Raw genomic sequence first — 24,992 nt, 5'->3', positions numbered from 1 at the left:
ACCATTGCAGTTAGTTTTGATGTTTAAAAAAAACCCAACATCCCATAAGAGCCGAGCTGGATCCCTTTGCCATTATTTAACTCTGTCATCAGATGATGTCACGTTTCAAATGGAACAAGCATGTTTTTGTATGGTTGTAAAGTGGAGTACCTTTGTTTGGGGGTGGGGGGACTCTGTGCAGAAATAAGTCTTTTCTTTGGCGCCTCTTTAACATGGCGCCCTTAAGGATTATAGCTTTACATCTATTTTTTGCACCACCACAGTGACAAGGATGATCAATAGGAATGCTACTTGTGGAAGAACACTGGCCTGAAGACAGTTTCTCCTATGGTTGCTGAGGAAAGCAATATGTAGAAAAATGACATCCACTGATTGGCTCCTTCTCTGTTTGACATTTTAAAGGACCAATTCCTGGCCTCAGCTGTCGGCATGTTTGGAACAGAAGTTTGATCAAACTGTTGCTTGGTGGGAGAAGCAGAGGAATTTATTGAAGGTAGCTTGTTTTCAGACTAGTTACTACTAAAATGAACTTTATTCTGTATAGTTATTAACAGGTGTTTCGTGAACAAATGTGTTTTTCAGGGTTTAGAGTGCGTCAATGTTGGCCCGATTCTTGAACGTTATTTCGGCCAGCCGTTCTCCACAGACCCGCCCGACAGATTGTCCTACCGTCGCGCGCATCCAAAGCTGCTACCGTCATGTTTACAAACCGAAAACTGTAGCGGCTCGTGTTCATTTTAAACACGTTGAATTATTATTTGAGTAACGCGACTGAAGTGGAAGTTTAGGAGTTATGCTAGTTAGCATAGCATTGGAACAATTTATAGATCACTTCCTCCATCAGAATATCCCACCCGCTGAAAATGAAAAGCTAGAGACGCATGCACTAATCCTTTTATTAGTTTTCCACGTTTAAAAAAGTATTTTTACAGAGGTGTTTGTATGAATAAAACAGCACCAGACAGGGGAAACTGGTTTTTATTTAAATGAAATTAAACAGAGCTGCAATCTAAAAGAATATTGCTACTGTAAGATGATTTATTTGTACGTTTCATGTAATATGGTTCTATAGAAGATCAGTTGTTTACTAAAGATGTTAAGGAGTTGTGCTGCGCCTTTAAGAGGAGTTACTATGTTGTTGTTTTTCTTCTTGCCCCTCCTCCGGAGGTTCTGTGGGGTTTGTTTTGGGTTCTGGCAAGGTGGTTGAATAAAAGTCTGGACCTCTAAGCTATTCCCGTTCGTTGTCCTGCTCTTTCTCCACCCACGACCTCCAAATTTCTGGTAACACAGATTTATCTGACATTATAGTGTTACACTACCAACATGCTCGATTTAGTACGGTTTAATAAAAACAAAAGTGTTAAACTGAAATATTTTAAAGTAGCCTATAAGGACAGGGCTGTAAAGCCAGGAATAAATAAAATAATAAGCTTTTCTTAATATTCGACGAAATAAAAGAGGAAAGGAAACTTCCACTGATAGGATGTATTGATGAGACGTCTGCTGAGTGACGTAGCATCGATGTGCGTATAGCCTACGCATCACCACAAGGTGGGATGGATTAATGGGTAGCACAGGTATTAGCAAAATAAGCGGCCGCTTAAGGCCCCGGGGCCGCTAGGGGACCCGCTAAGTGGAACAGGTTTTTTTTATTTTATTTTTATTTTTTGTAATGATTGCTATATGATTATATTGACAAAAACATACAAATTCATTATAAAGTTGGGATTTTTTTGAACAATATATATTTAATAATTCATGTGGAAATCTTTCTTATATGGGCAAAAATACAAATTAAAAAAATCAGTTTTTATTGATGTAAAAAGGTGACGCTAGTTGCTGCTAGTGGATGAATGGATGGATGGGGGAAAAAAAGTCTGGGGATTTTCAACTGCTTTAGGATCATTTCCATGTGCTACATCACTTTGGCTTTGCCCAAGCAGGTCAACTTTCTGAACTTTGGATGAAACGTGTGCATCAAAATGTATGACTTGTTCTCACCTGTGGATCGGTTTCCTGATAATCTAGGATCAGAGTGATGAACAGGAGGAGAGATTCCATCAGAACAGAAAAGAGATGAAGAATTTTGCACAATGAAAACGTAATGTTCAATTTACATGTAATTACACTCATCAGCCTTTATGATTCAATTAACAGATATCAAAGTTTGTAGCATTTAATTATAAACTGTTAGAAGGTTTTCTTCTATAACCTTTTTTGGTCGAGAAACATTTACAGAAATGTCACAAAAACATAATCAATTTTGACAGAAGATTGGATTTCTCAAAATCAAATTAGAATAAAAACCTGACCTGATTGGGGAAAATGGATGTCAGTTTTGGATTCAGTGTTGCAAAAATAGTATTAAATCAGTTGAAAAAATATTGACAACCTCCAAAAAATATTTTTTTGTGACCCAGTATAATCCTTCTGTAATGTTCCTCCCAGATGTCTCAGGAAGAGCTGGTTGTAGAGCGGGCCAGGCGCTCCTTCCAGACTGGCAGAAGCAAACCTCTGGAGTTCAGATTGAAGCAGCTGAAGAGGCTGCAGAGCTTCATAAAGGAGAGGCAGGAAGACATTAAAGATGCTCTGCAAAACGATCTTGGAAAGGTTGGCAACTCATTTATAACACATTTATTTTGTTATTCTGTGATCAGTTTGATTTATTCAGTTCTAATGGTGAGAAAATGTTTCCACCTTGTTTTGTACAGTTGTCAATTTCCTTCTTTACACTCCAAAAGCTGCTCTTGAATGGAGTTGTATGACCCCATTGCTGGCAGACATTTAATGTCTTCTGATTGTCTGGAATGATATTCTGAAGAGCCCAGTGGTGACTTTTTACCTTTTAAGGACAGACACAGTGTGAGTGATGAAGTTTAAGGTGGAAATTGTCCAGAGATGGAGGGAGATCAGTTTGCATGAGTGCATGATTGACTGAAGTAAACTCAAGGAATCAGAATAGAATTTTTTTCATTACCTTTGTTTTACAGAGTGGCTGTGCGTCTGAGCTGTATGAACTGCTGGTTGTGGAGGCCGAACTTCAGCTCTCATTGACGAGGCTTGCAGAGTGGGCAGCTCCCCGACATGTGGAGAAGAACCTCTTCACTCTGTCAGATGAGGTTTATGTCAGGCCAGAGCCCCTTGGGGTGGTTCTCATCATCGGACCCTGGAACTATCCCTGGTCTCTCACCCTGCTGCCACTAGTTGGAGCTATTGCAGCAGGTAGCTGAATGGTTTTCAGTCCTCTATTGATCAGATGTAGCTTACAATTCAGTAAAGTGAATCCTTAAAAGACATTGATATAGACAGTGTTTATGAGAATTGGAATGTTACTATGTCAATCAGGGCTAGGCAGCTGCATTATTGATGAGCCTAATCACTTTTTAAGAAATCATGAGTGACATAATACAACAATCTAAGCGACTGAAAGAAAAACTGATTCAGCCACAGATTTTATTGCATGGCATACAGAGTTTATGCTTTAGCATACATGGCAGACTTTATGCCAGTCTGGCTAGGTCAGTCTGTAGACCTACATTTCTAGCATGCTCTCTAGTTTTTTTTGCAATGAGTATTGTTGAGTGCTCATCTTTAAACTTGCATATATATTGCCACTTAAAGGTTTTTGTTTGGCCAAAAGTGTCAAAAAATATTCAGATAGTTTAAAGTGAAGGGAAAAAGCAAGCATTTAGGCTAAAATAGGTTCAGATATATGAATACCACTGATGTACTGTTTGTGTAACCACTTCTATGCGTAGCAGCTTGTCCATGTAAACAGAAATGTGAACTCATTTAATCACAACACTGATCAGATGAGATTTATTTGCAGCTGGTAACTCCTGATTTTCTCTCAGAGTTTTTCATCATGTCTGTCTGCTCCAGGATGAATTTGTTTATCATTTCCAGGTAATGCAGCAATAGTAAAACCATCTGAGATCAGCTCCAACTCCTCTGCAGTCATCAAGCAACTTCTTCCCCTGTACTTGGATAAGGTTAACTTGTTGCTTCGTTTTTCTGAGTGTTTGCATTGACATTAAATTGTGTATAACTGGAAACATTATGTGTAGGATTTGTACCAAGTGGTGGAAGGTGGTGTGCCAGAGACCCAGCAGCTACTGCAGCAGAGGTTTGATCACATTTTCTACACAGGCAGTACAGCTGTAGGTAAACTGGTGATGGAGGCTGCAGCGCGCCACCTTACCCCTCTGACCCTGGAGCTGGGTGGAAAGAGCCCCTGCTACATCGACATAGACTGTGACATCAAGATCGCTTGCCGGTCTGTGTCTGACAAAAAATATAGAACAAAATGTCACAATGGCTCCACCGAGCCATCTAACACAATGAACCGTTTCTGTTCTTTCTTCCAACACAGTCGCATCACTTGGGCAAAGCTTGTAAACTGTGGTCAGACGTGCATTGCTCCAGATTTTATTCTGTGTGAACCTTCTGTACAAAACAGAGTAGTGGAAGAGATCAGGAGTTGTGTTAAGGTTAGTGTGGCTTGAAGAATGGAATGGAATTCACATACACACAAACACACTCATGCACACGCATGCACACACGCACACACACTGCTTGGAAACCACAATCAAAACGTACCAAATATTTCACATTAGTTTGGTTCAAAATAAATCAATTCAATTCAGTTTACTTCTATAGCACCAATTCACAACAAATGTCAGCTCATTGGCCTTTCCAAAAAAAAAAAAAAAACAAATAATAAAGAAGTATGGATTGCAAAGAATAAAAGTATAAGAAGTTTCCATATATATGAAAATGTTGTGTGTCATGAAGGGGCTTACATTGCTTCCAGTTTATAACAAGCCATTGATTGTTATTATAATTTATTGGCACAAATTATATGTTTGCTTCATGTTTCACTTATTGTGCGGGCCAACGAGGGACATAATAGTGCAGCTAGTCTGCTGACAATATTTATGTAATAAAAACAAAACAAAAAACACCATGATTAAACTTTAATATTGTGTCATGTTAATAAACGAACAGAAATGAATATTAACAACCATCAGAGAACAAACAACCATCATGTAGCCAAATGACTATTGAGAATAAACCCAGGGAATTCATTGTCTCAGAGTTCCCTTATTGGCTTGTATGAAACACATTCACCTTTTACAAAAGAAATTTAGCGCTCCTTATTTGTAATCTTTGACAATCAGAGCCTTAGGCTTTAACAGCAATTTCTTTGTGGTTTCTTCAAATAACTTCAAGGATCTCATGTATGACTCATTCAAAAAGAATTGCCCATTTTCTTTGCCTTAAGACAAGGCAAAAATGCCTCACTAAATGTCTCCTTTCATGCTGTGAGCTTCACTACCTTAAACCTTGAACATTAAAGTACCAAACCATGATTTTTATGCCCCATTACCTGTTCTTATTGCATTTGATTTTCTATTTATAACAAAAATGTTAAAGATGTTTTATTGTATCTTAATGCTTCCAACCTTTCATCTCTGGATCACTGCAGGAGTTTTACGCTGACAGCCCAAAGACCAGTGATGACTATGGCCGCATCATTAACCAGCGCCATTTTAAGAGGATCATGGGTCTCCTGGAGGGGTGCGCCATTGCGTTTGGTGGAGATGCTGATGAATCCCAGGGCTACATAGGGAAGAGATTTGTTCTCTGCATCAGACATTCCTGGAACTCTGGAGCATCTGTATTTACTGTAGTAGCGCAAACATAACATTTCAAGCATAGTTCACCATGAGAATGAGATCATTCCTTTAAAGAAGGCCATGTTCAAGGCTTCATGTTAGCCAGTTTTGATGTGTTTCAGAGTGTAATTGGCCTTGGCAAGTTAAAAATATTCTCAGATCTTTTTATCTCACATTTAAAGATTTAGGTATATGCATAAATCAAACAATTGCTGTGCTGTGCGCCACATGTTCTTATATTTCCTGCTAACCTACACATCAATTCAAACAAATTAGTCTGCAAATTAATTTAGGAGTAAAAATTCAAATGTACAGAGAATAAATGTTGAGTAGTGTGAAAGTAATAGTTTGAACTGAAGAGTGTGGTTTTAACATGACAAAAGCATTTCACGGTATTTCTGTAGAAACTAGCTTCCTAATGATGACCAGTGGCGCCCTCTTCTGGACTACTACACTAAAAGAAGGTCTTAAGCAGACTTTATTAGTTAATGACGAACTAATTTTAATTTAATAAATTATTAATTGACAAGTAATTTGAATCGATTGTTATGTTTGCAATTTTTAGGATTGTGTTATCCTATGAAAAGGATTTAGAATTTAACCAGACTGTAAAGAGTTCAGAATGGGACTTTCAGCCCAGACGTGTTTTGTCTCGATGCATCCTGCTGAACACGGTTTCAATGTGTTTTGAGTTTAAGAACTTGGCAATCTAAGGAGACCATAAACAGAAAGGATGTTATATTTTCCCACGCTGTTGTATGCATACTATGTTTCCTAAATATTTTACTTCATTTTGTTTTTTTTTTCAGGTCCCACAGTGTTGAAAAATGTAACAGGTGACTCCAGAGTGATGCAGGAGGAGATCTTTGGACCACTACTGCCCATCGTCACAGTGCAGAGTGTGGATGAGGCAATCCATTTCATCAATGAGAGAGAGAAGCCGTTAGTTCTCTATGTGTTTTCCCACAATGCCAAGGTAAATGCTTGGCCTGCTGGCAGATGTTTTCCTCTTCTTAATGCTAAAGGAATATTTTTTAAATAGCTGATCGAAAAAGTGCTAGCTGAGACGTCTAGTGGAGCCCTGGTGGCCAATGACTGCATCGTCCACTTCCTGGACAGCGCTCTGCCGTTTGGAGGAGTTGGTGAGTGTAGGCTGTCTGTCCTGCTGGTCACCATTCATCACAAGGTTTTCACTCTGACTTCCAATGTTCTGTTTGTCAGGGCATAGCGGTATGGGCCGGTACCGAGGCCGCCACACCTTCGACCAGCTCAGCAATCTTCGCAGTTGCATGATCAAACAACTCAAAAGGGAGGGGCTGAACAGCATGCGATACCCCCCCACAGCACCAAGAAGCTGGGCTGGGCCCGTCGCTTTCTACTTTCACAGTTTAATGTGCAGAAGCTGCGTAACATGGCTATGCTGGCTATGCTGACTTGCCTTGCAGCCTTTGTGGTTCAGGTAAAGAAAAACTGTCATGTTTTTCGCAATTAGCAATGAATCAATTACTCATAAATTCAATTAGCTTGATAATTTTCATTCTATTTTTAATATTTTTATATTAATTATCAGACTAATATATACTCTGGTTAGATTTGATAATATTTTGTCTTTTACAATTACAATATTTTGTCTTGTTTGATTATATTTAATGGTGTATTTCAAGCAGATTAAAGATGGAGGGAAATTGGCCAGAGATCAACTGACCTTTTTAAACCTATAAACATGACAAATAATGGTTTTCATTTTAGGTGTTAGAGTTGGGGGTGTTCTCCCTGTGCATGTGGGTTCTCTTCAGATACTCCGGCTTTCTCCCACAGCTTAAAAACATGACTCTCAAATTGTCCTTAGTTGTGTGTGTGCATGTTTGTTTGTCTTGTCTGTCTCTGTGTTGCCCTGTGATGGACTGGTGACCTGTCCAGGGTGACCCTTCCTCTCGCCTGTTGATCCCTGGATATAGGCACCAGCTCCCCTTCCAACCCCACAATGATAATGGATGGATGCCCGTTAGAGTTGGATAAACAATGATATTTCTGTCAGATGTGGATTATGTAAGCTTATCACCTCAAAAGCGTCTTATTGCTGAACAACCATTAGATGTCAGTAGTGATTTTTTGCATAAAATACCTGAATGTTATCTGTTCTTCAATAATGTATTGTTGATAATTAACAAAGTTTTTCTATTGTGTCAGCTAATCAGTGCCAGCTGGTATCACAGGAGAGTTATTTATTGGAGCCTGGTTTCCAAAGCAATAATTCTGTTTAGGATTATCAGTAGTAAAGCAGCTAGTTTTACACAAAGTAAATTCTGTTTGCAACTTCATAAATATTATCAAATCATTTTCCATGTTAATCTGACGAGTACATGCTGTCCCCTCATACAGCAATGGCTTTGTCTCTGAGAGACAATGTGTTTTTGTCCAGAAAACCTGCCCACACATCTACCCTCCTTTTAATTACCCAACATGCCTCACTGCCCCTGGTTGAAGGTCTCCTTTGTTCTGGTCAGCTCCACTGTTGTTGACGTCCATGTTTGTTGTGCTCATGCGCAGCAGCTCAGCCATGTTTCTGTTTTTTGTGTCTTGTTGCCTGTAGCGGTTCCTGTGCTGAAGCTGAGCAGTCGATGCAGGTCATCTGCAGCTGGAATCCAGTCAGGTCCATCACTGTACTGGTCCAAGCATTTCATATTTGTACTAAAGTAAAGGACACATGATTGAAGTAATCATTTCAGATCTGTTTTGTGTAAATCAATTATATGAAATCTGCTACAATTTTATGCTCACATTTGTGACCACAATATTGTCCATATTGCTGGACAATATGTCACCATATTATCCAGCAACATGTTACCATGGTAATCCATTAAAGTTCATCAAAATCTCTTTTTAGTTCTGGGTATTCCTCACATTTTCTGTTCATTAAAAAAATAAAGTAAATTTTTTTCCCTGTTTTCTTTCTGTACCGTTATTCCTTCCATCCAAGCTGACATCTGTGTCCTTATGTTCCACTCCAAGGTTTTTGGTTTTTATGGCTGGCTGCCTTCACTGATCAGCTGCTACAAAGATGACAGTAATCTCTGAACTGCTAAATGAAGGCTGTAAAACTAGAAGCCAGAAAGCAGATCCCCTATCATGTAATTGCTGAATAAAACGGTGGGAGGGAGGGGGAGTGGCGCAGACTCTGACCCCAGAGCTGCGCCAGTGCCAAACGGCGCACACAGGTCAGCTGGAGAGCAGAAAACCCGCAGCGCGACGGGAACATTCAGCTCGTATCCGACCAGATCAAGCTCCGGTCCGACTGCGGTGAGTTCGGTATGTAGACGCGCTTCATGGACCGGCTTCCGCAGTCAGTTTGGTCTCAGACGCATCAATATTTTAGAACTGAGATGCAAAGCAAATGGCCTTAGTTGGTCTACGTTAGTGAGATGACGCAGACTCAATTTAATGCAGGCCTAAACTGTTTTATTGAGAAATGTCATAATGATGCTTATCGGGAGTCTGAAAGAATATTTTTCTACAGAAATGTGGGATTCACTGCACTGAAAGCCTGGATTGTACAGGCTGAGTTACTGGTTTGATCTAGAATCCTGAGTTCAGTTTTCAACCCAACGGATGGAAATGACACTAAGAGTAACAAACCTGGATCTATAAACAGGCAACTGGTGGTTAAGACGCATTTCTACATGTAGCTTAATTTATTAACGCAACTAAGATAATGACAAAAACATTATGACTACTAAGATGTTTTTCTTGAAAAATCCATTTGAATTTACACCATTTAGTGTTCAATAAAGCTTATGAAATCAATCCAACTATACTAAATAATTACTTTAATTTTTAAGATAGTATAACCATGAAGAGGCAGTGTTAGAGATCAAGATGTCATCAGAACAAAATGAACTGAATTAAAACATGAGCTCTATCTTCTTTTTCATTCATTTCTTCCAGCAGCTTTCTCACGAAGTACATTTTAGCACTTGTGCTTCATTGTGTATATTTTATATAAGGCTGATGTTTTAAGCAAATCTTTTGAAGCTATTTTATTTGGTTTAATTTACTCAACAAGAACTTTGATTCATACTTTCATTAAGTGGTGCTAAACTAATATATTTGCATTTTAAGGGAGAGCACAGTGGCAAGCACTGCTTCCTTGCAGCCAGGAGATTGTTGATTGTCGGTTCTAACCTGCCCAGGGTGTAAACACTGCTGGAGGCTCACGGTCTGGGCCTTGTTGTTGAGCAGGTGACTGGATGGAAAGGCAGCTGTTACAGCGGGCCAAGGAGGCCTTCATCAGTGGCAGGGCTCGACCTCTAGAGTTCAGACTCCAGCAGCTTCATGCTCTGCAGAGGATGATCATGGAGAAGGAGACTGAGATTTCCACTGCTCTCAAACAAGACATCAACAGGGTAAGGGGACACACAGTCACTGGAGCACCAAATATAAATGTTTGGTGCTCCAGAAGAGTGGTGTATAGCTGGGTTTGATTCCATGCCTCCTGGGTTTTCCACAGAGCCAATATGACACGCCTCTCCTGGAGCTGATCAGCATTGAGAATGAGATCAAACTGGCCATAGAGAAGCTTGCACAGTGGGCTGCTCCTCGTCCTGTAGAGAAGAACCTCTTTACTATATCGGACGAGGTCTACATTCAGCCAGAGCCCCTTGGAGTGGTTCTCATCATTGGGGCCTGGAACTACCCCTGGGCTCTAACTCTTATTCCACTGGTTGGAGCTATCGCAGCAGGTAGGAGCTCTTTTACTTTCTGCTTCGGATTTTGGCTGCTAAAAACTCAATGCAAAGTGTGGATGTATGTTTAGGGTTTCAGGTCTTCTGCTGCTACTGACATGTTTTCTTCCAGCACTGGATGAGTTGATGCCCCACCCCCATCAACTCAGGTTAGCTTCCTGTACCAGCTGAAGAAAGCAGGCCTAAATTGCTCCCACTATGTTACTACTCTTATAAACAATATATTTTTTACACATTTATTAAAACTGCCACTTTGTCATGACAATATGGTATGAGACAAAAAATCTGCAGAAATAAACCATTTGATCAGAAGCAACCAATCAGAGTCAGGAGGAGGGTCTTACTGATGACCTTCAGGCTTGTGTTCAGGCTGCTCAAAGTGCTAATGGTGGAAAAACAACTTACTATTACTGAAAAACTGTTCATGCTTACTAGCCTGTGCGTCCATCTCTGGTTTCTGTGTAGGTAACTAGCTGTAGCATAACAGTTCCTCCACCCTTCTCCTGGCTCTTACTGGTTGTTTCTGACTGAGCAATGCATTTCTGCAGATGGCAGTAGGACCACAAGGAGAATGTAGAGGTGCTATATTTCATTCAGATTAGCTGTCTCATGTTATACTGCCACAATGTGGAGACAAATATGATTTAATAAATATGTAAAAACATGTTGTTTATAAAAGTTACATAACGCAGCTTTAAAGAGGTGATTTGTAATATTGGTTTTCAGCCAGACACTGTTGAGCATTTGCAGTAGTTGATGTTTTAGTTTCATCTGGCCTGAACTCCTTCTTCCACATGTTCCTGTCTCCACCTTCAGATGATGGATTGATCAGAGCTCTGTGAGACTTTTACATCTTATTTTATTTTAGAACCTGACCCTGCTTTAAATTTCTCCAGAATTTTTCCCACACCTGTCCGCTGTGTGCCTTTGTTTTTATGATGATATTTGTTCTATAGTGTGTAATGAATTTTACATGTAGAGCAGCTGAATTTATGCTAATATTATGTTATACACATGTGTACTCTATTTACTACAGAGCCTTGAGAAACTGATTGGGCAGCCTGGATTTTAATTAGTGGTATTGGAGTAAAGGGGGTTTGAATCCAAATGTATACCACAACTTTTGACGTTTTAATTTTTAAAAAAGTTTAAAAACTATATACCATTTTCCTTCACCCTTACAAGGACATGCAAGATTGTGTTGATAATAAAATCTTTTTTAAAAATTAATCCAATTAGGGTTTTTTTTGTCTCAAATAATATGAAATGTGAAAGAGTTTATGTAGAATGAGCCCTTGTAAGAACCCTGCAACAGTTGTACAAACTTCACTTGATACCCCTCCCCCTCCCTCACCCCCCTGCCAGCATTCTCATCCTCCTACTATTCCTGCTTTGCGTCACTCTGTGATTTCATCCCATTCACAGGCAATGCAGCTGTGGTGAAACCATCCGAGTTGAGCGAGTCCTCATCCCTCCTGCTGCATGCACTACTGCCTCGCTATCTGGACAAGGTCTGAACACCCACTGCTGGTGTTGATAATATAATGCTGGATGAAAAGGCTGTTAAGTCTCCACATAGCACAGCTTATCACGGAGATTAATTTGTCTCTGTCTGATGGAAAGTTTTTACTCCCTCCAAAGAGCTGAAGAGCCGAGTCCTGATTCATGAACATGATTTTTCTTTATTTCCCTCAAGGAGTACAGTGTTGAGCACTCAGTGACCAGAAAATATTTTGTTTACCTCCAGGATCTGTATCCAGTAATGACAGGTGGTGTGTCAGAGACCCAGCAGCTGCTGAGGCTCAGGTTTGATCACATCTTCTACACGGGCAGCAGCACAGCAGGGAAACTGGTGATGGAGGCTGCAGCGCACCACCTCACCCCTGTGACTCTGGAGCTGGGCGGGAAGAGCCCCTGCTACATCGACAAGGACTGTGATGTCAGGACGGCCTGCCGGTAACACTGTATTCACCAACAGACAGACAAGGCTGACTGCTGAACTGATGTAGAAAAATTACAAACCTTCCTGGAGATTTTGGACTAATAACACATGGCAGAGAGTCAGATGGTTTTTCCATCTTTAGGTTGCAACTTTTAAAAGGCGATCATGTAAAATCCACTCTTTGGAGCTTTAGTGTTAGTCTCTCATCAAAAACATAGCTGTAGTTTTGTTTTGACTCTTTCATGCATGTTTGAGAAATCCTTTAATTTGCAGCTGTGAAAAACACCTGGGTGGACTTATCCCCATTATAGACGCAACTTCTCCTCTGAGCTGCAGTTCCAAGCTTCTGCCTCACAGGACAGTCCCCACTGTGACTTCCCCATTCAACTCCTTCAGACTAGCCAGCAGTTGGTGGAACTGCACATCTGCAAACATTGTTAAAGGGTTAATAGAGGAGCCATGGTGGAGTGTTGGAAAGAGAGGCTGAATGCTGAACAAAAGAGCCAGGCTAATGAGCTAACAGGTTGCAGCAAGTGTTGGAGAGATCAGAATGCTGACTGAGGAGAGAGAGAGAGAGAGAGAGGGACTAGGGATAAATCTAACAAAAATAGCTAGACAAAGAAACATAATGAAAACTAGAGCAACAAAGATAAGGAGAGAAGACACAAGAAATAAACATAACTACAATCACTAAGAAGGAACTGATGTAAAAATAGAAACAAGGCAGAACTAAGTTATTTGTGAAGGATCACAAATAACAAAACCCCAAATAAACTCAAGCAGCCCAAGATCCCAACAGATGTATAGATCGAGTGTATTTTGCATAGTATTGCTCCATCAGCATTTTCAAGCTGGTATTGACTTGAACCTTCAGCTGGCATCATTATGTGTTCTTTCATAGCTTTCTAAAGCATTTCAAAGATTCTCCCAGTAATGACTATTCTGTTTGCAGGCGTGTCACTTGGGGGAAGTTTGTGAACTGTGGCCAGACTTGTATCGCTCCAGACTATATTCTGTGTGAGCCCTGCATCCAGGGCCAGGTGGTTGAATTCATCCGAGAGACTTTGCTGGTAGCACATCAGCTTTGACCTTCTGTTAGTTTGACATTAAACTGGACAGTATGAAGCTTTATTGAAACCCTTTGTTTTTACTTTCACAGGAATTCTATGGTGCTGATCCGAAATGCTCGCCTGATTATGGCCGAATCATCAACCAGAAGCATTTCAGGAGAATCATGAGTCTGATGGAGGGATACACTCCTGTTGTGGGGGGTCAGAGTGATTCCTCACAGTGCTACATTGGTAAGGAGAGGCATTTTAAATCACTGTTCACATCTTTCTGTTTTCATTCCAGTTTTATTAACAGTATTCTCCCTTTGACAGCCCCAACGGTGCTGAAGGATGTGCCCCCCCACTCCAGGCTGATGCAGGAGGAGATCTTTGGCCCTCTCCTGCCAATAGTCACAGTGAGCGACATGGACAATGCCATCAACTTTATCAATGAAAGGGAGAAACCCTTGGCTCTCTATATCTTCTGTTCTGATCAGAAAGTGGGGCTCACAAAACAGAAAACAACTTTTAAACTTTTGGACCTTTCTCTATGTGACTCTTGTGCTTCCTCCCGTCTGACCAAGGCAATAAAACGGATGATTGAGGAGACCACCAGTGGAGGAGTGACAGTTAATGATGTCATGATGCACTACACAGTCAGCTCGCTCCCATTTGGAGGCGTTGGTGAGAAGCATGACAGTTTTGTTGAGTCAAATTAAAGAATGTCTTCAGAAAGCTCTTTGTAGAGAATTGCTCCTATAGTGTAATAGTACATCATTTACATAACGACACAAGGTAGTTTAGCTTGGAGGGCTCCAGCTATGGTTTTCTGAATTAGATTAGGAAAAATAGAAATAAAGAAGGAAAAGGACAGTAGAAGTCTTTTTATCTCTCCTTTTCTGTGAGTCACTCCTTTTCCATCCGTCGGTCGATACATCGATCGATCAATATGTTTTGGATTTAACCGACCCACATGCAGACTGACACACAGGGAAAGCAGTTTGAGGTGATTTATTAAAAAAAGGAAATAGAAGGTGTTTGGGGAACTCAGGAGGATGCAGGAAACTCAGCTTACCACTGAGATGCACACTGTTAGGTTCGATCTTGGATGTGAAATTGAGAGATTTGAAAGATGAGTTTGATTCTGTTGCTGAGTCCTAACTCTACTTGTGTTCTGGACCCCTCTCCAGGTCAGAGTGGCATGGGTCGTTACCATGGCAAACACACCTTCGACCAACTGAGTCACCAGAGAGCATGTCTGATTCGCTCGCTGAAGATGGAGAGGGTAAATTTGGCACGCTATCCTCCCCAGGACCGCCGGCGAGCGCGGAGGGTCCGCATGGCCCTCAGGTCTCCTCTGATCGACACGTCCAAGAGGACACTCATCTGGGCCGTTGTGGCCACCATCTTGGGCATCGGCCTGCTCATCACTCTGTTGGTCATCCTGCTTATAGCCGCCGGCCTTAATTGCACCTGCTGGTACTGGAGAGGCTTCTACAACTAGCAGAGCTACAGAACCGCTTCCCTTCAAAAACTCTTCCCAAAGATTTAAGAAATGCTGCAGTGATTTTAAATTGAGACCAGTTTGGAGTTGAGATGTTTCAGAGATTAATGTACATAATTGTTTAATCTAATTCCCCCTCCCCTGCTTCTCAATTTTGTGTCAGAGGATTTTGCTCAGCAACTAAATAACCCTAGCTCAGTCATTACTTTTGTAAATGGTTATTTTCTGAAGGAAATATATTCTAAATGCGTATTTGTTTTTGTTTTCAAATAAAAGATTTGAGCTGACCATACATCGTCCTGAGTTGACAATGTTTAATGTAATTTGACATGACACTAATATTTTTTCTACAGCACCTAGAAAAAATATTCATACTGCTTGAACTTTTCCATATCTTTGTCACAATCATCATGGACATCAGTGTATTTTATTAAAATTGTATGTGACAAACCAACACAAATCTGGATGTAATTGTGAGGTGAACATTTTTGCAAATGAAATTCTGAAAAGTGTGGTATGAATTTGTTCCCAGCCCCTTTTCATCCAACACCCTGAGATAATATCCAGTGCAACTAAATGCTTTCAGAAATCACCAAACTAATAAACCAGTCAGTGACGCTTAATATTTAAAATCTAGATGCACAGTAGTTTGTGTCTGCAGTAGAATGCTACATTTTTGGAATTTACACTTCCTTTTGTTTTCACTAGATGGAATCATTGAACTGTGTAAGTGAAGACAGCTCTTCCATCAGTCATGGAGGATTTCTCCATCCTTTCCAACAAACCATTCTTTATAGGGAAGGCTTTGTTTTGTTTTCTTGTTTATTTTCTTCTTTTTTTTAATCCACATATGAAGCAATGAAGTTGGCAAAAGACAGCTAATCAGTATATTTCCAGTTTTTGTGTCATGAATGTTAGCATTTAGCTTGCTAAATATTTCAGATCTTAACTCATGGACATCAGACTTATAAAACAGCCAAGATGAATAGGCAGCAGCATTCACTGATGCCCTTCCTCTTTGCTGTTGGACTAACACATCTCTAATGCTCTGGAGCCACAAATAGCAAAATCTTGGGCTTTTCTAGAAGTGGCAACACTTAAAATAATCAATAATGAATTGATCATTTTGCAGAGCAGCACAACTGCTCCTTATTCTTTACTGTCTAATAATAAGCGCTTGCCTTTAGTTCATTTTTTAGTATAAATCACAAAATCCTGTGTAAAATTTGTTTTGTGTCAAATGTCTTCAACTCATGCATAAAAGTGAGGGTTGGATTATTTCCTGATATGTGCAAATTAAGAACTGAGAATGAGAGTAAGCTCTCTGCACCATATCAACGTTCACAGACTCAACTCACTTCACACGTACAGAAGACTTGATGATGATGCTGAAGGTTCAGCATAGGAGGTGGAGGATTGTTTTATCTTTCAGGTTTTCCACCTCTTGGAACTCCTGGTATGTAAGAGAAATGTCAGACATTTCAATGGTAAAAATGTGTCCATTTTTGTCGCTTTTAAAATATCTTTAATGCCAACAAAGTGACCCTGGTCTTGACTGTAGTAGTTTTCTTTCTTATTCATTGAATTCTTTATGGATTATTGAAGCACATGCCAGGTTAGAAACCAATTTTGGAAACCAAAATTTTCTTTAACATTACTTATGTTAAAGAAAATTTAGTGTTGTCTAAATTTGTTGTTAAGTCTTCCTTTGAGTTCTCATTTGGTCTGTGAAGAAGCAATTACATTGGGTTAAATTTGTTTGTCAAATAAAAAAAATTTAATTGTGGTCAAAACTTTTGGATTTGCAATATATTTTTTGTTTCAAACAAAATAAAACTTATCTCAATCCAAAAAAATGAAACTGTGGTCAAAACATTTTTAATAGTAATAATTAATTATTTTAACTAACAAAATTGTTTAAAAAGTTATACAAAATAATAAAGAAAATAATAAAGAATCCTCACAATGTAGTATTTGCTGAATAATATTCCTTCCACAAAAAGGCCACAAACACACCTTACTTGTATTTCTTTGTGCTGATATCCACTTATTGAGGTAACCAGATTTATGCTTAACCCTAACACTAACCATTACTATTCTGTTCCTAATCTAAAATCTAGTTCACGTCACATCTCAAAACCTAACTTGTGGATCTCAAAAGAAAAAGTGAGAATCAGAATACTGTCCTCAGTTCTAAATGCAGCATGTGGATTTACACAGATAGTCAGGCTTGCTTCATGCTACAGCTTCATGCAGCTCTAATCGCTGTGATCAGGACACTCATTGAGATGCTTTAGGGAAAGAAGATCCGTAATTTTAGCCGTAAAGGTGAGAACATGCCTAACTCATCAGTGTTAACGTGTTAACATTTTGTGTACAGGTCCTTGTGCTGTTTTCATCTGTTTTTCCTGTGAACCTCATGACGTAGTGAAGATGCAACCAAAAATTCATCAGAGTGCTTCAGAAAAAGAGCAGCTCTATATCTAGGCCTTCAGATGATTCACAGGCACATGTGGCCTGCAAACAAAGCCTGCTTTTCATGCCTCTCCATCGCCATGGCAACCCTAGCCACTGACTCCACCCTGACCTTGAGGCATGGTGTGATGTCAGGCATCCTATGCAAGCTCATCATTTACAGAGATAAATAAAGAACAGCAGAGAGCAGCATTCCCTGGTCTCTGCATCGTAGGATCCCAGCCAAGGCAGCAGCAGCAGCAGGAGGAGGAGGAGGAGGAGGAGGAGGGGGAGGAGGAGGAGGAGGAGGAAGAGGGGGAGGAGAAGGAAAAGGAGGAAGAGGAGGAGGAGGAGGAGGAGGAGGAGGAGGAGGAGGAGGAGGAGGAGGAGGAGGAGGAGGAGGAGGAGGAGGAGGAGGAGGAGGAGGAGGAGGAGGAGGCTACTATCAGGTCAGGAAATTACATTTCTTTGAAGGAAGCTTAAATTCAGTTATGAATCACTTTTTTAATGCTCCATGCATTTCCTGTAATAACAATTCTAACCATGGAAGTGAATAATTGAAAACTTCCATGTCACATTATCTGTCACATAATGTCATTTAGACATTATGTGACAGATGGTGGTGGCAGCATAGTTTTCTGTATCTGGAACAAAGAGATGAGTCAGAGCTGAGAAGAGCCCTAAACATACAGTCAGAGCTGCAAATAATTTAAATAAGAGCCTGTTGATGTGATGCAGTGGTTGAACGATTAAAGTCCAGTCCTAAATTCAACTGGGAATCTGTGACACAATGTATGAATTTCAAATGTTTTTCATGCTAATTTAAGTTTCATAACTTATAAGTTGATGTAAAAATGCAGCAAACAACAACTGCAGCTCCTTGATATATTAATACAGTATCCATGTAGCCTAATGTAAAAACATTTTGCTAGACAATGTCAAACACTGAGAAGTTTTAATTATTAATGTCAACGTTATCAAACACGTTTTGAAGCCAAAAAACTTCACTAATATACAGGGCCAACCATGAAAAGTTTAATGGCAGGAAAAAAAGTTAATATGTACACTCAGATGGAAATAGAATATACCTGATTCATCCCCAAGGGAAAATTGCTTGATAGTTGACAAGCTACTGAAGCCTACTGAACCCAGTTGAACCCACATCCAGTTTGTGTTATCAACTGAACTCTTTGTGGGTTTTGACATCATCAACAAACACTATAACCTTATTTCTGATGAAAGCTGTAGGGATATCATCAGCTGATTTATTGGGATATGATGGTACTATCAGTGTGCCGGGCAATCAAATGGCATCTGCTCATATTTGTATTGTGTAGTCATTCTCTCCAGACAGCTGTTAGAACAACTACAAGGCAGACCTGTTCTTTTGTGTGTGTGTGTGTGTGTGTGTGTGTGTGTGTGTGTGTGTGTGTGTGTGTGTGTGTGTGTGTGTGTGTGTGTGTGTGTGTGTGTGTGTGTGTTTTTTACATCTGAAGCTTCAACATGAATTACTAGATAGGACAGGTCTTCTTACTCCTGGAGCATTTTCAAATTTGGTTACATCATCACTATTTCAGTGGGATTTTCATGCGAAAGACTGACAGAAAGTTGTACAATATTTTTTACAAATACTGTACAAAAAATGAGAACATATAGTGAAGACAGCATCATAAATACCAAGCAACACAGCAGACAGGCCAGAGAGAAAGCTGTGGAGAAGTTTAGGATCTAAAGCATCTTACAGAGCTCTGTTCAGTCCATCATCTGAAGATAGAGAAAAGATGTTGGGTATTTAGCTGAGATTTGTTTGGTTAAAATGTATCCTATGTTCAGTATGTATGTTAGCGATAATGCCAGTTGCCTTGATCCATTTGTTATGGCTGATCAACAGAAGCTTTCCAAAACATTGTAACTTTGAAGGAAATGTAGAGAAAAATCTGTTGAAAGAACATGCATTGATTATACAGATACACATAGAAAAGTAGTGAGATGATGAAATACAAGTCTTATTTAAAATAATTCACATAACAGGAAGGGTAGTAAAATGTGTTCTTATCAGACGAGACCAAAACGGTACTTTCCAGGGTGCATGCAGAATGCTCTGCCTAGGGGAAAGCTACTTCTGCCAGTCATACTGGACACAGTGTGATGGGCAATCAGACATTGCAGTTGCATCATAGTGCAGTGATGCTTTCAATCTGCTCAGAGTTGATAGGGTGGGTCACATCATTCCATTTTTCTACATTGTCTTTACATTCAGTTTTAATTAATAAATTAAATGTGGTGCTTTTTATCTTGCTGTGTAATCTTTTTGGCTTTATTGAGTATCATTTTGGCGTTTCTGGTTTGTTGGTGTATAAACCTCTTTAAATACTATTGACAGAAATTTTCTGCAATAAAAAAACATGACGTTAAGCAGACATTTGTCATGATCCATTTAGCACATTTTTATTACCTTTTGTGTATTTATATGCGTGTTAGACCATTCTCTCTCCAAATGTGCCATGGTTGATGAACATATGGATTGAATTTAAAGTTCAGTGTTGTTTACTAGCTTTCAAGGCTATCGGGCATTTACAACCTGCATTGACTGACTTTGGCTGTGTTCGTCAGGAGTTCTTGGTAAGCTATTGATCAGCTCATAGGGCAGAGTAAACAGAACATCCTGGACTTTGCATGAGGGGAATCTTTCTTGTCCCCAACAGCTGCTCTGATGTCACATTTCTCTTGAAAAGCTTCAGATTCTTTTTACAGTTTCTGACTTTTGTATGCTTTTTCAGTTTACTTACACTGCGTCCCTTTTTTCAGATTCTTTGCTTGATTCTGTCATTTCCCCCCGACTACCGATATTCCTGAATCAATGCAAAGCATGTAGCGCACTGCTAGGCACAGTAAATCACATGATGTCCAATCTACTAGATTGACTTGCCGTTTACATTTTACAAGGAAATTTTAAAAAGCATTAATTAGTTGTTAATGCATTAAAAAAGTGTGCAGCTGCTGCCGAGTTTCTGTCCACACATGGATGCAGGCACATGAAGAAAAAAAGGTGCAGGAAATATTGTTGGGGACATGTCCACACCAGTCCTTCAGGAACTTACACCTATGCTTAAACCTCACTGCTGTTAGAGTAGTAAGCTATTGCAATTCAGTTTAATGAACCAGTGTCAGAATTGGAAACACAATCAGGTTCAGCAGTCAACAAGAGCAAACAGCTGTAGTTTCTAAGCTTCCAAGTCTCAACCTCACAGAGCACACCCACACACACACGCATATACACACATAAAGACCCATACACTGAATTTCTGTGACTATAAACAAGAAAAACATGAAATGCATATTAGAGAAAAGTAATTCTCCACAAGCAGGTTGGGATACAAGTATCTAACTTTTGCAGGTATCCTGCAAAACTTACATCAGCATTCTTGCATATAAAGCCCATAATTCACTCTGAGACTGCAGCTTCACTGCTGGTTCCTAGATGTTTTAGCAGTAGAATAAGAGGCACATCCTTTAGTTCTGAGGTTCCTCTCCTCTTTGCTTTAGACACTTGGCATTCTTTTAAGACCAGATTTAAAAATTAAAGTTCATAGTTGATAAAGTAGCTTAGGTCTGGCTGAGCTATCTCTATAGTTATGCTGCTACAGGCTTAGACTGCTGGAGGGCATACTGACCACTTTCCTCACTCTGCTACACACTCATACTACTTGCCAATTTCACTTTACTTGCTTTTTTGATTCAACGTCATATCTGCTTTTTTTCTCTTAATAGAAGCTACACTGAGTCCCATTCTATTCCACTGGAGGTTTCTTCCTGTTAAAGGGGAGTGTTTCCCTCTACGCTGTTGTTACATGGATTTCTGTAAAGCCAATTACACAATGAAAGCGGCTGTCTAGTATTGCTTCCTGCTCGTCCAGGAGGAGTGAATTTTAAAAGTCAGTGGATCTATGCAATTTGCTGCGTTCATTTAGATAGAAAACTGGATAACACTTTATTTAAATGGGTGTACAGAAGACTGACATGAGACTGTCATAAAAATAACATAAAATCTTCATTAATATGAAGAAGTCTTCATTAATGCTCATGACTGTTATGAAATGTCTTTCGGTGAATAAAAACACTTTTAATACAAAGTTGCATGATAAGTTGCATTAAAACTTGCAGTGTCATGTCAGTCTTATGCACACCCCTTCAAATATAGTGTTACCAAAAACTGTTTAACAAATTAATATAATGAGCTCCAATGTTTGAGGATCAGTTTGGGATATAATTGACTTAGAATCTATCTGAAGGATTCAAATTACTTTTTTAATGTAGCATCCTAAAATGAAGAACAATGAATTGAACTGAGTAGGTTTGAAATTAAATCTTGATTGAGGAAAATTATGATGATAAACTAGATAGATGCCAAACCAAATTTCCAGATAAAATCTTTTATTCCAATAAATATTGTTTTAGATGGTTTTGTAACTTGATCCAAGTTCAAACTTTCAATTTGTTTCACAGGTGGACACAACTTAAAGTGATCTCATTGTTTTAAAAGAGTAATTAGTATATTTGAGTAGCTATTTTGAATATCCGGGTTCCTTTTTGTTTTCATGACAACAGCAGCAACTGATTATTCATCTTATTTGTTTGAAGTCATTAATTACAATATGGGTAAATCTATTAATCTCAAGCTGTTCATAATTTTCTTTTGTTGCACACTCACTAATAGTGATTCACACAACAAGGTCGCAAACTTTATTAACCCTTTATTTTTCTCCATTCCTCAGCTGTTGATTTCTTACTCATCCTTCCCCACTCTCTGTTCTGAATCATGCTGTCGTCTTCTGTCCTCTCTCCTTACATGCTTCCTGCCAAAGTCATAATCATGACAGCTGGCAAAGCCTGGCTCTGTTTGTGTTCCCTTGCTGCTTTCTTTTCTGTGCAGTTGTTCAGCTAAGCTTTAGATGAGTAGAGAGCTAAAATCTTCCTCCAGAGGACTGACCCCACTTCCACTGTCTCAGGAGTAAATCCAAAATCGAAAACAGATATATTTGCTGCCTCTCCTACTGTATCACATTCTTGGGAAAAACACATAGAATTTATGTAGACAACGCTTTGTTAGTGTCTTTTCTCCATAGAACAGCCTGTACTTTGCAGGAAAACCAAACCATTTACAAAGCACTGAATTATGGCTGCACTTGTCTGCATGCTATTGTTACGTAATATTTGAATGTATTGGATCTTGTGCATTAGATTCATGTCCTCTGCTCCCTGCAGGGCAATGGAAGAATGTACATCCTGAAAGGAGCCATCTTGTTTCCATGTAACATTTAACTCCCTGTCACCAGCCACTTGCAGATTGGCTTTTGTTTCCGCTTCTACAGGCCTAATTGGAAAGTAGAGAACCAGCTGAGCCAGCATGTTCAAGATGTGGGCAGTTTGTTCTTCGCCAATTGGTAACTGCATTTCTCCCACACCACAACCACAACACACGAGGAAAACTTGTGTGTTGTGGTTGTGTATAAATATATATAAACTATGTATAAATTTAAGATTGTTAATTTAAATTTAGACATAGATTTATAACTAGTTTGTCATAACATTTTGGCCACTGACAAACAAGTTGATTGATTATGTTGTCATTATGCCATCTTGAAGTGATTGGGATATATTAATTTACTGAATGTTTTGTTGTTGGTAGCAGAATGCCAGACCAGATTTAGCTTCTGTGGAGAGAGAAAAATAACTAAGGTTAATTGTTGAAATAGCTAGAAATAATACAAATTGGAGTGTAGTAGAAGAAGAAAGTTTTAGAGTGACTCATTCTACGTTTGCCCACTTAGAATGAGGAGTAGGAAGCAGATCTACACTGCATTCTCCCCGCCAGATCAGGCGATACACTTTACCTTTACCTCCCTGCAGCCCTAAACATTCAACAACTGGCCTGTTGAATACTGATCTTCATCGAGTAACACAGGAGTCAACATCTGGTGAAGTAGTGTGGTCAAAGGTCAGAAAGGTGCACCAAAAATAGCATCAGCCACTGGTTCCAGATTCTTCTGATAAAGATTTTTACATTTTATTTTTGCCTCTGACAATCATCTTGAGCATCTGAGAACTCATTGTTCTCATAGTCAATTGGCAACACACATGCATTGGATTGGATTAAACCACAATGATGTCAAAACAGAAACAAGACTAAGATCATTAATCTAATTTATAAACTCCTCTACATAATTAAATGGTCTACAAAATAAACCTTGTAATATAAGACCACTCAAAAGGTTACTTTAAAGAAAAAAACAAACAATACAATACACAAAAGAAAACTCTCTAATTGACAGAACTCAGCAATGTAATCGACATGCAGTCATTTAAGAAGGAAATACTGGGCTTGCTACACCTGCCCTAGTTATTAGTTCAACTACATAATAAGAAATGTTTTGTTCAATTTGTCTGGATTCCTGTTCATGTAAGTGTAGAAGGAAATTAAGAAGTCGATATATCAGCTAAATAGGCCCTGAAATCAGATATTATTAACTTAAGTATTTCAGCAAAAGTGAGGGGAAATCTATTATTCAAAATAAAATCCTTAAGGTTTGGCAGGAACAATAGGATAATCATGATACTGGCAGACATTTATATAAAATAAAATAAAAAAGCTGGAGGAGTAATAGTTATATGAATGGAAGGCAGAAAGAAATTTGCACTCTAATGTGAACTCTATTGCTGCACAATAGAGTACAGAAATTTAATCTCTTCAAGATACTGAACAAGAAAATTGTTTTGTTCTAAAAAATTAGAACAATTTTTTTTCATACATATTTTGCAGCATAACTTGATGCAAATTTCCTCAGGCTTGGAGCACTCAATTAAAATAAACACAGATGTTATTAAAAACTGTTGACAGGACAGGGATATGTGGAAGAACTGTTATTTTTATGTCTCTGGATTCAAATTGAGTCTAGTTGCTTTGACTATAAACCAGAGATCACACACTTTTTAAAATTTTTGATCTAAACCTTAACACTATTGTTGTTGCTATATTCTCTCTGGCTAATGAGGGTTCTATCCCTAGCTTAACTGTCACTTGGTTTGTAATAAAACTTAAGTTAGTGACTGCATTAATTTGATGTTTAAATGGCTAAAATAAGCTAAACAAAGCCTCTTGTTACTACAACCTTTCCCATTGATGTGAGATTTTTCTGCAAGAAGTAAGATAAATTTTAGTAACAATTGCTTCACAAAAAATAACCTAATAAGTCTAAACAAGGTCTGAGATCATGGAACGAATAAAAAAAATGTCCCAGCATTACTGTGGCTGTATAATGAAGCTTAGCACAGACCTATGAATAGCCTTAATATCTATTATGGCTTGCAGTTAGATCTATTATTATGAATCAATGGTATGCTGATATAGAATCAGTCATTAATATCAGAAAACTGGAGAAAATGTCCAAACCCTCCCTCAGCTCTAGCTTCCATTGGCTCTGTTATCAGTTACTATGCCATCAAAGAAGGACGTGATTACTGGTGGCCCTGTCAAAGTTAATGATCATGTAAGGGCGACATATTGGACTTTCTGAGGTCATCTCTTCCACTCTTAATGTTTACTTGGAGGCAAAATCTCTGACA

At 39.1% G+C, this 24,992-nt stretch overlaps 1 protein-coding gene and 1 pseudogene across 3 annotated transcripts; both read left to right on the top strand.

Annotated features, from left to right (window-relative positions):
- The first annotated feature begins 7 nt into the window (after positions 1 to 7).
- On the top strand, positions 8 to 8,564 carry LOC129369843 (aldehyde dehydrogenase family 3 member A2-like; annotated as a pseudogene).
- Positions 8,565 to 8,693: 129 nt separating this feature from the next.
- On the top strand, positions 8,694 to 15,207 carry LOC129369842 (aldehyde dehydrogenase family 3 member A2-like). Of its 3 annotated transcripts, XM_055045490.1 has the most exons (10): positions 8,694 to 8,987; positions 9,918 to 10,081; positions 10,186 to 10,417; positions 11,846 to 11,931; positions 12,168 to 12,376; positions 13,315 to 13,432; positions 13,522 to 13,663; positions 13,745 to 13,911; positions 13,996 to 14,095; positions 14,602 to 15,207. In XM_055045490.1, the coding sequence occupies exons 2-10, from the start codon at positions 9,926 to 9,928 to the stop codon at positions 14,913 to 14,915; spliced, it is 1,524 nt and encodes a 507-aa protein (XP_054901465.1). In that variant the 5' UTR covers positions 8,694 to 8,987; positions 9,918 to 9,925; the 3' UTR covers positions 14,916 to 15,207. The 3 variants fall into 3 exon arrangements, with proteins under 3 accessions (XP_054901465.1, XP_054901463.1, XP_054901462.1); XM_055045488.1 differs by having other exon boundaries at positions 8,694 to 8,978; positions 13,522 to 13,911; XM_055045487.1 differs by having other exon boundaries at positions 13,522 to 13,911.
- The last annotated feature ends 9,785 nt before the right edge of the window (positions 15,208 to 24,992 follow it).

The sequence above is a fragment of the Poeciliopsis prolifica genome, unplaced genomic scaffold (assembly GCF_027474105.1).
Source record: "Poeciliopsis prolifica strain line A6 unplaced genomic scaffold, Auburn_PproV2 SCAFFOLD022, whole genome shotgun sequence".
Taxonomy (NCBI): Eukaryota; Metazoa; Chordata; class Actinopteri; order Cyprinodontiformes; family Poeciliidae; genus Poeciliopsis; species Poeciliopsis prolifica.
Note: the sequence above shows the minus strand (reverse complement) of the source record. Positions and strands in the feature narration are given on the sequence as shown.

Bases quoted from the DNA above. Each gene is read 5' to 3' on its own strand.
- LOC129369842 (XM_055045488.1), top strand. From the start codon at position 9,926: ATGGAAAGGCAGCTGTTACAGCGGGCCAAGGAGGCCTTCATCAGTGGC. The intron at 12,377-13,314 runs GTAACACTGTAT...TTCTGTTTGCAG, and splicing joins GATGTCAGGACGGCCTGCCG to GCGTGTCACTTGGGGGAAGT. The intron at 14,096-14,601 runs GTGAGAAGCATG...ACCCCTCTCCAG, and splicing joins GCTCCCATTTGGAGGCGTTG to GTCAGAGTGGCATGGGTCGT.